This window comes from Stenella coeruleoalba (assembly GCF_951394435.1).
Source record: "Stenella coeruleoalba genome assembly, chromosome: 5".
Lineage (NCBI taxonomy): Eukaryota > Metazoa > Chordata > Mammalia > Artiodactyla > Delphinidae > Stenella > Stenella coeruleoalba.
The window spans coordinates 11,774,847-11,791,051 of record NC_137150.1 but is presented as its reverse complement, the minus strand read 5'-3'; the positions used below and the strand labels follow the sequence as shown (position 1 = coordinate 11,791,051).

General features: G+C 38.2%; 1 protein-coding gene across 1 annotated transcript in view; it reads right to left on the bottom strand.

Annotated features, from left to right (window-relative positions):
• The window catches only part of LOC307186556 (collagen alpha-6(VI) chain), a gene marked incomplete at its 5' end in the record, with an annotated part of 110,335 nt that overhangs the window by 64,944 nt on the left and 29,186 nt on the right, over positions 1–16,205 (bottom strand). The window contains 9 exons of the mRNA XM_079921790.1: positions 3,033–3,086; positions 4,675–4,740; positions 10,701–10,763; positions 11,838–11,891; positions 11,982–12,026; positions 12,356–12,382; positions 12,469–12,540; positions 14,277–14,330; positions 15,747–15,839. Coding sequence (XP_079777916.1) covers positions 3,033–3,086; positions 4,675–4,740; positions 10,701–10,763; positions 11,838–11,891; positions 11,982–12,026; positions 12,356–12,382; positions 12,469–12,540; positions 14,277–14,330; positions 15,747–15,839 — 528 coding nt within the window. The remainder of the gene's footprint in view (positions 1–3,032; positions 3,087–4,674; positions 4,741–10,700; positions 10,764–11,837; positions 11,892–11,981; positions 12,027–12,355; positions 12,383–12,468; positions 12,541–14,276; positions 14,331–15,746; positions 15,840–16,205) is intronic.

Sequence of the window (16,205 nt, the reverse complement as noted above, 5' to 3'; positions counted from 1 at the left end):
AATACCATAGGGTATCACTTATATGTGGAATCTAAAATAGGACATAAATGAACTTATCTATGAAACAGAAACAGACTCAGACATAGAGAATAGACTTGTGATTGCTAAGTGGGAGGGTGGGTGGGGAAGGAATGGATTGGGAGTTTGGGGTTAGCAGATGCAAACTATTATATATAGAATGGGTAAACAACAAGGTGCTAATGTATAGCACAGGGGACTATATCCAATATCCTGTAATAAACCATAATGGAAAAGAATATGAAAAAGAATGTGTATATGTGTATAACTGAATCACTTTGCTGTACAGCAGAAATTAACATAACATTGTAAGTCAACTATATTTCAGTAAAATAAAGTAAAATAAAACCTCTAAAAAATAAAATAAAATAAAATAGTTGGCCAATACCGTCACCATGTGTGGCTTGAAGCTGTAGTCATTCTTTGTTAATTTATTTTAAATTTCTTTTGTTGTTTTTGGTGAGTTGCACAGAAGGGGAACAGTATTAAAAAAAACACTTGACTGTGCCATCTTTAGCTGGAATTTACTTTTACTCAATGACACTGCTGAATCTATAACCCAAGAAGGGGCCATATTTCTCAGGAGTTGTGTGATTTAAATAATACATGGTGTCACTGCCTTAGCCTGTAGAGAGATTATAGCCTCTATGAAACAAGAAAAGTACATCTCCTATGCCAGGATTTTTTGGATGATATTCCTTAAGTTCAAAATATTTTCCTGGGGTATGTAAACTGGCTACACCCTTTCAGAAAGTAAAATAAATAGCAAATGTATTTTAAAAATCTTTAGATGCATTAAAAAGGGCTTTCCCAACAATTAAATTCTACACATTTTAAACATAATCCCTGTTCTTATTTCCATTTTCTGTGCCTTGCAAAGAAGAATGTGTTCCAAGACATAAAAATATTTTCCCGATGGAGTATAATATAGCTGGTTGTATGAACTTCTGCTTTGAAAATACAATGCATAATAAATGAAATGTATTAAACTACTCTTTATTTGTGCTCAATTTTAAAACATTATATATATATATATATATATATATATATATATATATATATATATTTTGGGAGTGGTGGAGGAAGTTGGAAAAGGCTGGATAACTAAATAAAGAATGGAAAGAAAATGTTGCACAATGAGAAGAGACAGGTCTAATTTAGAACCCAATGCAGGCATTTAAGTATATTTTATTAAAGTTATCTCTTCTTAATGGATAAAGATTTTGTTTTATAATGTCAGTACTTTCACAAGAAGTCAAGCACAGAATCTTTTTAAAAAAGTACTTAGTGGGGGCTTCCCTGGTGGTGCAGTGGTTGAGAATCTGCCTGCTAATGCAGGGGACACGGGTTCGAGCCCTGGTCTGGGAGGATCCCACATGCCGCGGAGCAACTAGGCCCATGAGCCACAACTGCTGAGCCTGTGCATCTGGAGCCTGTGCTCCACAACAAGAGAGGCCGTGATAGTGAGAGGCCCGCGCACTGCGATGAAGAGTGGCCCCCACTTGCCACAACTAGAGAAAGCCCTCACACAGAAACGAAGACCTAACACAGCAAAAATAAATAAATTAATTAATAAACTCCTACCCCCAACATCTTAAAAAAAAAAAGTACTTAGTGAAAAAAATAACAACAAATGAAAAAGACTCCAAAAGGTTTCATAAGCAAGTGACTTAATTTTGCTCTCAGATATATTTTTATAGGCATACATTACATATAATCTTTTTAGCAGTATGGAGGTTCCTCAAAAAATTTAAACACAGAACTACCATATCATCCAGAAATTCCATTTCTGGGTATTTATCCAAAGAAACAAAAACACTAACTCAAAAAGATATATCCCCATGTTCATTGCAGCATTATTTACAATAGCCAAGACATGGGAGCAACCTAGGCCTCCACTGATGTATGAATGAATAAAGAAAATGTGATACACACACACACAATGGAATATTATTCAGCCATTAAAAAGATGGAAATCTTGCCATTTGTGACAACATAGATGGACCTTGAAGGCATTATGCTAAGTGAAATAATCCAGAGAAAGACAAATACCCTATGAGCTCACTTATATGTGGAATCTTAAAAAACCCAAAACCCCCCAAAAATCAAACTCATAGATACAGAGACTAGATTAGTGGTTGTCAGAGGTGAGGGATGGGGGTGGGGGTGAAATGGGTGGAAGGGGTCAAAAGGTATAAACTTCCAGTTATAAAATAAATGGTCATGGGATGGAATATACAGCATGGCAACTATAGTTAATAATACTATATTGTATATTTAAAAGTTGCTAAGAGAGTAGATCTTAAAAGGTTTTCATCACAAGAAAAAACATTCATAACAACATGTGGTGATGGATGTTAATTAGACTTACTAGCTGAATGGTGGTCATCTTTAATATATACATATATGGAATCATTATGTTGTACATCTGAAACTAATACAATATTATCTACCAATTATATCTCAGTAAAATATATATATTTTAAAATTTAGCACAAATAAAAACCAGTTTAATATATTGCATTTATTATGCATTCTATTTTCTGAACAGGAGCTCACATAACCATATATTGTAGTCCACCCAAGAAACTATTTTTATATCTTGGAACACACTCTTCTTTGCGAGTCAGAGAAAATGGAAGTAAGAACAGAGGACTCACACCAGGACTGACTGTTCTAAGCAGTCATAAAACTGGGCAGAGGAATGGAGTCTTGGACTTTAAGCCTCAGCTGGCCTAGTGAATAGGCTAAACTTTGACCACTCTTCCCCTAGTCGACTGCTCTTGTGTTCTCTTTGCCCAGCTCTTTCCTCTGATTGGTAACTTCCCCTGCAGCCAGCACCTTCCTGCCTGAGCTTCAGGGCCCTTCCGGAGTCCTTTGCCAGCTCTGTCCCAAGTCAATTTCCCTAAGGTAGTGAGTCCCAGCGGAACCATCCTGCCCACTCCCACCATCAGCCATTTCATCCCAATACAGGCTCCTCTGCAGTGGGCTGACTTGTCTATGGGGGTTCTTACTGTCTTTCTTCTGGAGCCTGGGGTTCCAGGGGGGCCTGGCCAGCCTCTTCTTCCCTGTCAAAGGAACAGACAGATGTATGACAATAATGACACAACATTGACATGTGTGCTCCAACATTGACTTGTTGTGCTCCTGGGAGGGTAGATGGGGACACACCAATTAGAGTTATCCTCCCTATGGGATGTGGCCTTAATCCACTGGTCACAAATCATATCTCTCTGTGGGTATGACTTCATCTGTTCATCACCACTGTCTAACTTGTGTTTGGGCTATAAGTTAGAGTATTCAAATCAAACTGTCCCTACTGTGTTGCCACAGAGTGGATAATTGAAGCATCCGTGTGTCAGGGATGGCTACAACTCGTTTGGATTTCTACCTTTGGACTCCTTGCTCTGTCTGGCTAAACTTTGTAGATTAACACCCTAACGTGAATAAAATCTCACAATACACACAAGTCTTCCCAAGGTAGAAAAGGGGGGAATGACTATGAGTCTATAACAAGACTTACATTTATCCCTTAATAAAAATGGCAGGTAACATTTACTGAAGGTTTATGATGTAGCAGGGTCTGTCATCGAATTCCCACCATCCCCTTCAAAAGTAAGCTATTTGTCCTATTTTGAAGATGAGAAAATTGAGGTTTACAGAGAGTACCTTGAGGTCACAGAGCTGGTAAGGAACAGAGCATGAAATATGACCTAGGCCTTTTCCCAAAGCAAAGATCTTTCTACCATATCAGACCTCTCCCACAGGTGGAGTCATCAAAGAACTTCCTTACCAAGAAGATCCAGAGACACACATTTTCCAGATAATTATTTTTTTTAATTCTGAAAAATCTCATATTTCATGAGATTAATAGATCTACCAGACCTTGTTCTTGTTCTTTTTTTTTTAAAGATTTAATTTTATTTATTTTTGGCTGTGTTGGGTCTTTGTTGCTTCACGTGCGCTTTCTCTAGTTGTGGCAAGGGGGGCTACTCTTTGTTGCGGTGCACAGGCTTCTCCTTGTGGTGGCTTCTCTTGTTGTGGAGCATGGGCTCTAGGCACACGGGCTTCAGTACTTGTGGCTTTCAGGCTTCAGTACTTGTGGCTCGTGGGGTCTAGAGTGCAGGCTCAGTAGTTGTGGCACACAACTTGGTTGCTTCGCGGCATGTGGGATCTTCCCAGGCCAGGGATCGAACCTGTGTCCCCTGCATTGGCGGGTGGATTCTTATCTATTGTGCCACCAGGGAAGTCCTGATCTTGTTCTTTTTTTATCATGTGCTATGTATAACATGACATCTTTTTAGGCTATGTGTCCTCTGGATCCTGGGAAGGCCAAAAACTTTTTTGCTAGTGCTTTCTATCAGCTACCTTACAGTTTGAGTTTAGATGTTTGCATTCATAAATTGAGACCTCAGTGGTATGGCTTGGTGAAGAAAGTCACCCCAAATTCAGAAGAAGAGAATGTGTCTTAAATCCCAGGGTAGTAGAAAAAGAGGAATAAAAGATCATTCTGCTCCTAAAAATAGTTTTTCTGTATTAAGTATATTCACTCTGATTCCAAATTCTTTATATGCCTTTCGTATTCTACCACTAAAACTCTGAGCCCCACAGTTGTCACATCATCACATGTTTACTTCCAAAAGCCCACACAGTTACCTGTCTTCCGTGTTCCCCTTTCAAGCCATTGGGTCCTTCTATGCTACTGTCAAATCCAGGAACTCCCTAAAAAATAGAGAATAAAGAGAAAAATTGATAGGCTTTGAAATTTTTTCCTTAAAAATGTAATTTGTGTGTAATACACCAGGTCACCCCCCAAAAAGGTGACGAGAAGGTCAACTCATTTGAAAGCAGAAATAGGCTAAATTATAAATGGTTTACAAATGTTTTCTTTTCCTCCCATGCTTTGCATTATCAGAGGAGAGAGAAGACCTAAGATGAGTGTGTGGGGTTGAAGTGAGAGCTCATGATGGAAGGTAGAGCCCAGGGAAGCAAGGGTGACATGACTTGTGTTTAGGTATTTCTTTCTTGCTACTACCATCTTTCTCTTAACTTCTGGTCTTCTTTCTTGAGGCCTCGGCAAGTTTGTACTCGAGGGTTGGTAGATTTTACTCTCCCCAACCCTTGGGAGAAGGCAAAGATTTTTTTGTTTTGTTTGTTTTTATTGAAGTATAGTTGATTTACAATGGTGTGTTAGTTTCAGGTGTACAGCAAAGTGATTCAGTTATATATACATATATATCTATTGTTTTTCAGATTCTTTTCCCTTATAGATTATTACAAAATATTGAGTAGAGTTCTTTGTGCTATACAGTAGGTCTTTGTTGGTTATCTATTCTATATATAATAGTGTGTATATGTTAATCCCAAACTCTTAATTTGTCCGTCCCCCACCTTTCTCCTTTGGTAGCCATAAGTTTTTTTTCTATATTTGTGGGTCAAATGTAACTAAATTCATTTATATCATTTTTTTTAAGATTCCACATATAAGTGATATCATATGATATTTGTCTTCTCTTTCTGACGTACTTCATTTAGTATGAAAATCTCTAGGTCCATCCATGTTGCTGCAAATGGCATTATTTTATTCTTTTTTGTGGCTGAGTAATACTGAAGGCAAAGGTCTGTAATGGGTTCCACCACAAGAACAAGAGGACCCTGAACAGCGCTGAGGACTGTACCTGCCGCCCACCCTCTCTTTCTCCTCCTGGGTCCTTGGCCGCCTTCTAACCTCATTTGCTCATTCCTACTTTTCTGGTTTTCAGAAAATCCTGTAATCTTGAGTTTTTCTCAATATTTATACAAATGTTCCAGCAGGAACTCATTGAAAACAGGCACATATTATGGGATGTTATCCTTGGCAGGCCAAACTGAAAGCTTTCTATCTTGGGTAGTTAGGACCACAAACAGAGCAGCCATGATGCCTGGACGATCAATTGAGCCAGTCAACTCGTCAAAGCTCTAGTAAATGGAGAGAGAATGGCAATTATCCAGTCCTGATGAGAGCCAGCTGCCTGGCTGTTTGGCTGATAGCAGATTAGATGACCTTCATCAATCAATAAGTAATTTGAGATCACCAACAGGGACACAGCATCATTCCAGATACATCAGAAGCTTTTTAAACAAGCAGTTCCTACACTCACAGAGCTTATAGGCTAACAGAGTGAAAAAGATGGGCTTAGAATTTACTTTATAACTGATAGCACTAAAACTTACATGAATAAATATTTCTCTCCCCCACATACCAAAGCCAAAGATTATTTTCTTATGTCTTCTGTTTTACCCTTAGATTTAAATATTTGTTAAGTTTTCCAGGCAGGTATACCTAAATTACAATATTAAAGAATTGTATTTTCATGAGAAAAGTGAGGAAGGAAAAGGAAGGTAAAGTCTAAAATTTTCTTTCACTGGGTGTATACACTTCTTACTATAGTCCAACTCTGCACTATTTAATTGAAGAGATGACATAAAAAAATCATATAGCAGCACATTGTACAGAACAGAATGTTTCACTTTCTATATGGACCAGCTGTGTGGTCAGTCTGAATATGATCTGGCCAATTTTATGAAATTGGACAAAAGAGCATCATCTAATACAAATTTTTGATTAAACACGGGCTTCTAATAATAATATGCTTTAGAATTATGAACATTACTAAGCTCTGTAGCTCAGACAAATGAGCTAGCTCAGTTTCCCCCCAAGATTACATGAGATTTAACCATACCAATGCTTTCTTAGGTCAGCTCCCAAGGCGATAGAAATAAAAGCAAAAGTAAACAAATGGGACCTAATCAAACTTATAAGCTTTTGCACAGCAAAGGAAACTATTGACAAAATGAGAAGAAAACCTACGGACTGGGAGAAAATATTTGCAAATGATGTGACTGACAAGGGCTTAATTTCCAAAATATATCAACAGCTCATACAACTCAATAACAAAGAAACAAACAACCCAATCAGGAAATGGGCAGAAGACCTAAATAGACATTTCTCCAAAGAAGACATACAGATGGCCAACAGGCACATGAAAAGATGTTCAACATTGCTAATTATTAGAGAAATGCAAATCAAAACTACACTAAGGTATCACCTGACACTGGTCAGAATGACCATCATTAAAATGTCTACAAATAACAAATGCTGGAGAGGGTGTGGAGAAAAGGGAACCCTCCTACACTGTTGGTGGACATGTAAACTGGTGCAGCCACTATGGAGAACAGTGTGGAGGCTCCACAGAAACTAAAAATACAGTTGCCATATGATCCTGAAATCCCACTCCTGGGCATAAATCAGGCATAATTCAAAAAGATACATGCACCCTAATGTTCATTGTGGCACACTTTTTAATAGCAAAGACGTGGAAGTAACCTAAATGTCTATCCACAGATGAATGGATAAAGAAGATGTAGTATATATACACACAATGGAATAACCACTCAGTCATAAAAGAGAATGAAATAATGCCATTTGCACCAACATGGATAGACCTAGAGGTTATCATACTAAGTAAAGTAAGTCAGAAAGAAAAAGAGAAATATCATGTGATACCACCTATATGTGGAATCTAAAATATGATACAAATGAACTTATCTATGAAACAGAAACAGACTCACAGACAGAAGAGAACAGACTTGTGCTTGCCAAGTGGTGGGGGGTGGGGTGGTGGTGCTGGTAGGGGGGATGGAGTGGGAGTTTGGGATTAGCAGATGCAAACTATTATATACAGAATGGATAAACAACAGGATTCTACTGTCTAGCACAGGGAACTATATTCAATATCCTGTGACAAACCATAATGGAAAACAATATGAAAAAGAATGTGTGTGTGTGTGTAAATATATATATAATAATGTAATAATATATATATAAAAATCACTTTTCTGTACAGCAGAAAGTAACACATTATAAATCAACTATAATTCAATAACATACATTTAAAATACATTTAAAAATTTAGGTCAAAATGGGAAATTTCAAACAAACAAACTAGCTTTTAAGTGATCAAAAATTCTCTCTGAATAAGCACAGATTTTCAGGAATTTGTGCCATTTGTGCGTGTTCTATTGATTCTATCAGCCTTGTTGTCCCCAATTTTTTTCCACAATGGTAACCCACTAAAAAACACACAGAAAAAAGCAGATTTGTCTTTGATTTGAGATATATATTCCCAAGTGTCTGGGAAGAGTTATTATGCATTGAAAAACCATCTGAAGTAAGTATATAGTGACAACACATCACAGGGAAGATACAGTGGGTTGAATTTTCAGCCATCTCAAAGTCATAGAACACTTCTCTTTAGATAAAAATGCTTTTACATTATTCAGATTCTTTTAAAGGTGTTACACAATCATCCAGACAACTAGGGGGAATTCTGATTGAAGTGAAGTACAATTTTATGGCAATACCCCAAGTGAATTTTTAGCCATCATATACCAATGACTGAAATGTCTTTATGTTTGAACTACTATTTCTTAATTATACTTATTTGTGGATAGATTTTTGTTTCTGATTAGACACTTTGAGGTTGTTTGAAACTCTCAGGTCACCAGATTATTATCAGATGTCACTTAGTAAACAATGTTGTCTTCAAGTGAAAATTCTTCTGCTTTTTAAACAAAGTTATCTTCAATGTATACATAACATTTATATTTGTCAATATATTTTGTACCAAATTGTTTCTCTGATCAACCCACTGTATACTGGAGGAGGAGTCATTAAAGACAAAGTCCTGTGACATTCCCAGTTGCCTTTCATACTTATCAGCACTTGGTATTGTCAGTTTTATAAATTTTAGGCTTTCTAATGAGTGTGGTACACTGCTCTGGTACATTGATGGCGAGAGTGTAAATTAGTACAAAAATTTTGGAAAACTGTTTGGCTGTAAAGAAGCTGAACATAGGCGTACAAGTTATCATCCAGACGTTCTACCCTTAAAGTATAGACCCAACAGAAATGTGTACAAAAGACATGTACAAGACTGTTCATAGCAGCACTATTTATAAAAGCTATATCTGGGAACAACTCAAATATCTATCAATAGCATAATGGAGAAATAGATCACAATATATTCACACAATGGAATATTATACAGCAATGAGATTGAATAAACTACTGATATTCACAACATGGATTCATCTCACAAGCATATACTTGAGCAAAAGAAGCCAGAAACTGAAGAGTGTATTCTATATGATTCCACTGAAAAGTTCAATAGCAGGCAAAACTAATTTATGGTCCTGGGATAGTGATTACCTTAGGGAGGGCTGGTAGTGATTGGAGTAGACCTGAGAGGGTTTCTGGGATGCTCTACTGTTGTCTAATGTTCCATTTCTTTACCTGAGTGGTGAGTGCACAGGTGTATTTATATTCATCAAGCTATGCATTTATAATTTGTGTACTTTTCTGATGCATGTTACAGCTTAACAATAAGTTTGAGAGATTTAACAAATAGCATGGTGATTATAGACAGCAATACTGTATCATATACTTCAAAGCTGCTAAAAGACTAGATCTGCCCATATCCTCAAGTCCATTCTCTAGTAGGTCTGTGTCTTTATGGCAGGGTAAGATGTGACAAAGTGAGAGAGTGGCATGGACATATATACACTACCAAACATAAAATAGATAGCTAGCAGCCACATAGCACAGGGAGATCAGCTCGGTGCTTTGTGACCACCTAGAGGGGTGGGATAGGGAGGGTGGGAGGGAGGGAGACGCAAGAGGGAAGAGATATGGGAACATATGTATATGTATAACTGATTCACTTTGTTATAAAGCAGAAAATAACACCATTGTAAAGCAATTATACTCCAATAAAGATGTTAAAAAAAAAAAAAGACTAGATCTGGCATGTTCTCACCAGAAGAAAGAAATGATAATTATATGACAAGCTAGAGGACTTAGCTAACACTATGGTGATAATCATAATATATAAATGTATCAAACCAACCCGTCATATACTTAAACTTACACAATGTTATAGGTATATAACATTGTACATGCAAATATATCTCAATTTCTAAAACTTTAATAAATGTTTTAAAAAATGCTAAATCCTAATTCATTGAGGTTTTGGAGACTGATGTGTGGGCATAGTGATCAAAGTCCTGTAGTACTGAGGTCTAATTGGACTCGGCATATCCCCTAGGTTGGCGTGGGTCCTGCTTCTTTTGGTGTAGGTCATGCCTACTCAACTGGGTTGCATCCCCATGACAGCAGGTGTTTGTGGGTCATAAGTTTTGCTTAATGTACTTTTAGTTGGCTTAGATTCAAGGAAATGAAGCTAATATTTTTAATTGAGAAAGACTCTTGGGGAATAGAAAAAAGAGATGGCTTTGTTTCTTTCATTCTGTCCATATTTCAAGATACCCAGAGGAAGATAATGGAATGGAGAATTCCTTCATAGCTCTGAAGCACAAGGACAGTTCTGAATATGTAGTCTCAAAAAATACATGTGCAAACAATGTGCAAGGTCTTCTCACTATCCATACTCATACTGTATATAAATAGGATCAGGCACAAGAGACCTACTTTTAAAATTCTAAACAGTTGTGCCCATGATGATTTCATTTCAGGACTGCTATTGTAGTACCTTCAAGTGGGCTCTCTTTCCCTATCAGAAGTGCTGATGGGAAACAAGCCCTGACGTGACGTTAGTTTGCAGCCCCCCAGTCCCAGCACTTACAGGGTCTCCACACAGGCCCTTTGCTCCATGGTCACCAGGAATCCCTCTCTCTCCTGGGATTCCCTAAAGTTAACACAAATCAGAAGAAGGACAAGATAAGAATTTTAAATAACATTAATAAAAACAAAGAACTTATCTTCTCCCTGATTTGAATTATTAAATATTTTCTTGCTAAAGTTACTTTGAAACTAGAAAGAGGAACAACTAATAGTTTCAGGCATCGTACAAATACTTTAAAAGTGACCTCAAGTATTTGCCACAGTGGTGAACACTCTGTTCCAGACACATTTGTTGTCTTGTTCAGTTTTTACAACTACTTTATGTGGCAGGTATTGTTTTTTATTTTTCTTTTGATGAGGCAGCTGAGATTCAGAGAGATTATCCATTTTCCCCAAAGGGGTTGCATCAGCTAGAAAGTGGGTTCTTGACTCAGCTGTTCACACTCTCAAGACAGATAAAGTGGATGGTGGAAGTATGGCTGCTGCTGGAATTTGTTCCAGATGGGAAGGGATGACAGACACCTTCAGAGTGCTGCCGACCCCAAGGCTCTCACCAACACCCTGTGACTGTTCTTAGTATGGTAGCTTCTTTTCAAGATTACCCCCAGTTCTTCACTTTTCTCTGTATCTATTGCCTTTGCCATGAAACTCTACAGTGCCTTCCAACTGTGGTGGGGTAAGATTCCCTACCCCTGAGTTTGGCTGTGACTTGATCTGGCCAACAGAAAGAGATGCAAATGTCGCCATGAGAGCTCCAAGCCTAGGCCCCAAGAAGCCTTGAGAGAGCTTGTGTGTTTCTACTTGCTCCCTTGTTCTTCTGCCACAGCCATGAAAAGGTCATGGTCAACATGGCCAGGCAGCTCTCCAGTCCCAGAAGGAGGATAAGAGACAAGTGAAACAAAGCCCCCAGCCAACCTAGAGACACATGAGCGAAGGTCAGCCATGCTCAGCCTTGATCAGCTGAACTTCTCAGACACAAAATAAATAAATGTTTATTGTTGCATGTGATTGAGGTCTTGTGATCATTACAAAGCAATTTTGTGGCCCTAGCTGACTGATATACCTGGGGTAGCTGTTTTACTGTTAATCACACCTTTAATTCCCAGCACAGTTTTCACGTTGTCCCTTTATTGAATACCTGGGCTCCTTCATCTCCTTTTTCTCCTTTTGCTCCTGGAAGACCATTTTCACCCTAAAGACGGAGAAGAATAAACTCAAATTCCCATTTTCTTAGTGAGAAATAGCTCAGAACGGTTTTCATGGTACAAAGAGAAGGCTCTACCTGTTCTCCATTTAACCCATCAATTCCACTTTCCCCAACTTCTCCCTGAAAAGACAGATGCGATCAGAATAGAGTGCATTGCATTTATGTGGAAAGAAGCCAGACACCAAACAAAAAGTCTAACTTTGTGTTCCATATACAGGCTCTTTGCTAGGCTGGCCCTGGGTTCTATCAAAGATTACTGAGTCACAGAAACTCAACAAATAATATACATTGCCTGCAATAAAAGGCAAGAGTAAACAAAATGAAATGGTTAGCAATAAAAAAGGAAGGTCAACAGAAACTTCATTTGTGCAATCTACTGGTCAATCATCTCAAAAATAAAAACATTTCTAGATAACAGATGGGAAGATAAATGATATTTGGTACGATACCTCCTGTCCATTTAGTCCTCTGTTTCCCTGAAAATAGAAATGACAGTAGGGGTTAGCGTAGGAAGAAGAAATTAATGTTGGGAAGACTTCACAGTGTCTTACGTGACCCTTACCTTAGGACCTTTGGCACCATAGCATCCTTTAGTACCTTGCTCTCCCATTGGTCCGGTGGCTCCTCTTTCCCCCTGAGAAAGAGCACATATTCAGGTAAGCTTTTTCTATTGTCATCTGGAATCTGTCTTGGAGATTTGACAGTTTTTGTGTTGGAAAAAAATTTGCAACTACTCATGGTTTACAACCCAGAATTCATGCTTATAAAAACTGAGAGTGCAAGTGAATCAGAGCCACTCTGATGACAGCTGTTTGTGTTGGATCCCACCTGGATACTTCCCAGGGTGGGGTAGTATCTAAATAAAACAGACATGCAAACAACTGGCTGCTAAAATGCATTCTCAAGGTTTCAGGAGATATTCCAGGAACAGATAATGAATAATTGGTGAGACATCAGAGCAGGATGCTCTAGGTATGGTCTAAGCAAGAGGCAGATATTTAGACCAAATTCCATCTCCCTTCTCTCTTTCTCTCTTAAACCAAGAACTGCTCCTGCAATCCTTGTCTTGGTAACCCCACCAGTCTGTGCAGTCTTGTGAGCTGGAAACAAAGATGTCATCCTCAGCATCTCTCTCTCCAAGTCGTCACCAAGTTACGTCCACTCAACCTCCTTAACATATCTATTCATACTGCCCTAAACTAAGATTGGGACCTCTTTGTCTTGCACCTACTACTGCAAGACTTCTACCTGCAATCCTTACCTTATCATCCTCCGTGATGTTGCCTGATCATGCTTTCTAAACCCATACCCTAACCATTTTTAGTCCTGTGCTTAACATCATTGAATTATGCCCATCAATTGGAAGACACCTTCTAAGTCTTCCACAGGGTATTCAAGACACCCAGTACTCTGGGTCTTGCTTGCCATACAACCTCCTCTCATGGTCCTGGGTTCTGGCCATGTTGACCATATGTTATTCTGCAAATACGCAGTTCTCAGTTACACACACTTGATCACACTATTCTCCCTGTAGTAGAATGTTCTTCCCACAAACTTTGCCTAGAGAAAGTTCTATCTGTGATTCAGATGCCTGCCTAACCATCAACCCCTGTCTACAGTCTTCCTCTCCCAAGCCCTAACTGTCACCAGGGCTGTTACCTGACTCTGTTAGGTATTTGCACGGCCACACTCTATCACATTGCACCGCTTTATACCTCTAGCAGAGTCCTTGTGTATAAGGACTGGAACTACTGTTATCTCATTTGCCTTTCCACTACTCTGGAAATTACCTGAGATAGGAGCCATAGTTTTTCTTCTCTTTCTTTACTTTTATTTCTAGGGCCTGGCACTGTGCCTGGCACATGGTAAGGCATCTTAATATATATTTGTTAAATGAATGATGAGTGCATTTATGAGTGAGGTCTTTGATAAATAATGTGGTAAATTGTAAGATACTTAATATACACTTGTTAAATGCATGGATGGATGGAAGGAAGGAAAGAAGGAAAGATAGATGGATGAACAGATGCAAGAAAGGGTGAAGTCTTTGACAAGCAGTGTGGTGAGTTGGTTTACTCAAGCAAAATGGATCAGAAAGGGGGAATGGCAGTGATTTGACTCCCTCAGTGAAAAAGATAACTTTTGCATTGAGTTTATTATACAATGTTGGTGGATAGTCAAAGAGGAGACAGTAGGTTAATAAAACACTTGTGACCACCAGAAGCCTGATGAAGATTAGGAAAGACCTCAGACTTTGCCTACGAATCCTTAGAACTTGACTTTTCTTGCTTCCTTCTGAATTGACACAAAGATTTCATATTATAGATATGTTCTTAGGAATAAATGGAGCTGGAAAAAACCTTGACTTACAGCAATGCCTTCCTCTCCCGGGTAGCCTTTACTGCCTTTAAAACCTGGGGGTCCCTGGAAATAAGGAAAGGAAGGATACATTAGCACTCCATAGACCAAAACCCAGAGGTAATCAAGCAAAATTCTTCAACTTTACAGTTTTACTTTATGTAGAATAGTATGATTTTGAAAAAAACGGTTCCCCCTCCATAACCTAAGCTGCATTTATACACATAAAAATAAATGGAATTTTGAGACAAGTATCCAGATAACTCACGGGTGTGTGTGTGTGTGTGTGTGAATCATAATATTTTCCATAACTCTCTCAGGTGTTATATATAGAGCTGGAGTTTTTTTTTCTAGACAAGCATTCAAATGAATACAGCTATAGTTGCTTCTGACAAACTAGAATTATCCTCTTTTCATTAAAAAGTTCTTTTTGAGGATTTATGCTACACATAAAATAGACCACACACATTTCTTTCCATTGTTTTTTTCTGAGACCTGTTTTAAAAAAATTCTACCATTCTTGGGACTTCCCTGTTGGTGCAATGGGTAAGATGGCGTGCTCCCAATGCAGGGGGACCCGGATTTGATCCCTGGTCAGGGAACTAGATCCCACATGCATGTCGCAACTAAGAGTCCACATGCCACAGCTAAGGGGCCCACCTGCTGCAAATAAGACCCGGTGCAACCAAATAAATAAATAAATATTAAATAAATAAATAATTTTAAAATTCTGTCATTCTCTTTACATGAAATCAAAGCATTCAGGAAATAATTAGCTCAAAAACTTTCTTCAGAGAGACATCCATGGTGATTTGAAACTTATAGTGCTATCTATAAATTATTCAATAATCAAACACACATGTAAATAAGCAGTTTTGAAATTGTTAAACATACCCATAGTATTTTTATACATATTTCAACATTTCCTCAAGCCCAAAATCATATTTTTACATACACGAATCTATTGTTAGTTATTGTTTTTATGCTTGGCCTGTTTTACTTGGCAACATTTTGGTCTGGCTAGAGCTGAATGAAACATCTTAGTGTCTCTTGCTATGACAGGGTGATCTGATCTAGCTTTTCAGCAGACTGTACAACCTATTCCCTACTTTATTTAAATTCCTCTGCTTCCATTAAAAGTGGAAATTGAAATAACTCTTCAGTATTCAGGAGGTTTTCATTATTCAACATGAGAGATCACAGTTTATTTTTCTGCATCATGGTCATCACTGCCAGAACATGGGATAAGCAATGATCTCTGCAGTTTTTCTCTTGATACTTGCATAGAAAGGTTTTTTAAAGTATCCAATTTAGAAAGCCAAGAAAAAGCTATCTAATTTGACATATAAGAAGAGGAGTATGACATATAAGAAGAGGAGCTTCTACCTAGAAGCTAAAAACATCCCTTATTTCTACCTAAACTTGGGTCTGAAAAACATATTGTATTCAAATAAAGTAAGCCATGATTGTAACTAAAATCACCTTTTTCCCTGCTGGTCCAGGGTCTCCCACTGTGCCATCTCCTCCAATGCACTTGCAGAATAAACAGCAGCATGTCCTTTCTGCAACACTGACCTTGGGGAGGGTAGGAATACATTACATTTGGTGGCATCGCTTCCCAAAATCACACACCACACAAGCTCAGGGATGTGATTTGAGAAGCCTGTTCACCACTCAAGTGACAGTGCTCTGGAGAGGATGCAGGAGACATTCTTTACCTTCCATCTTTCCTTCTGTGATCTGCACCATACAAGGAATTCAGAATCAACTCAAAGACGTTTTGTGTTCTCAAAAAGGCATCAGTTTAGCCACGGCCAATTCATTGCACACTGATTTATTAATGAGATCTCCTGTGCCCACACCATCCCAGCACTGACCACTGTATTGTTAATTACCCTATATAATTCTGCCCCTAATATTTTGTTCAATAAAATGAATACA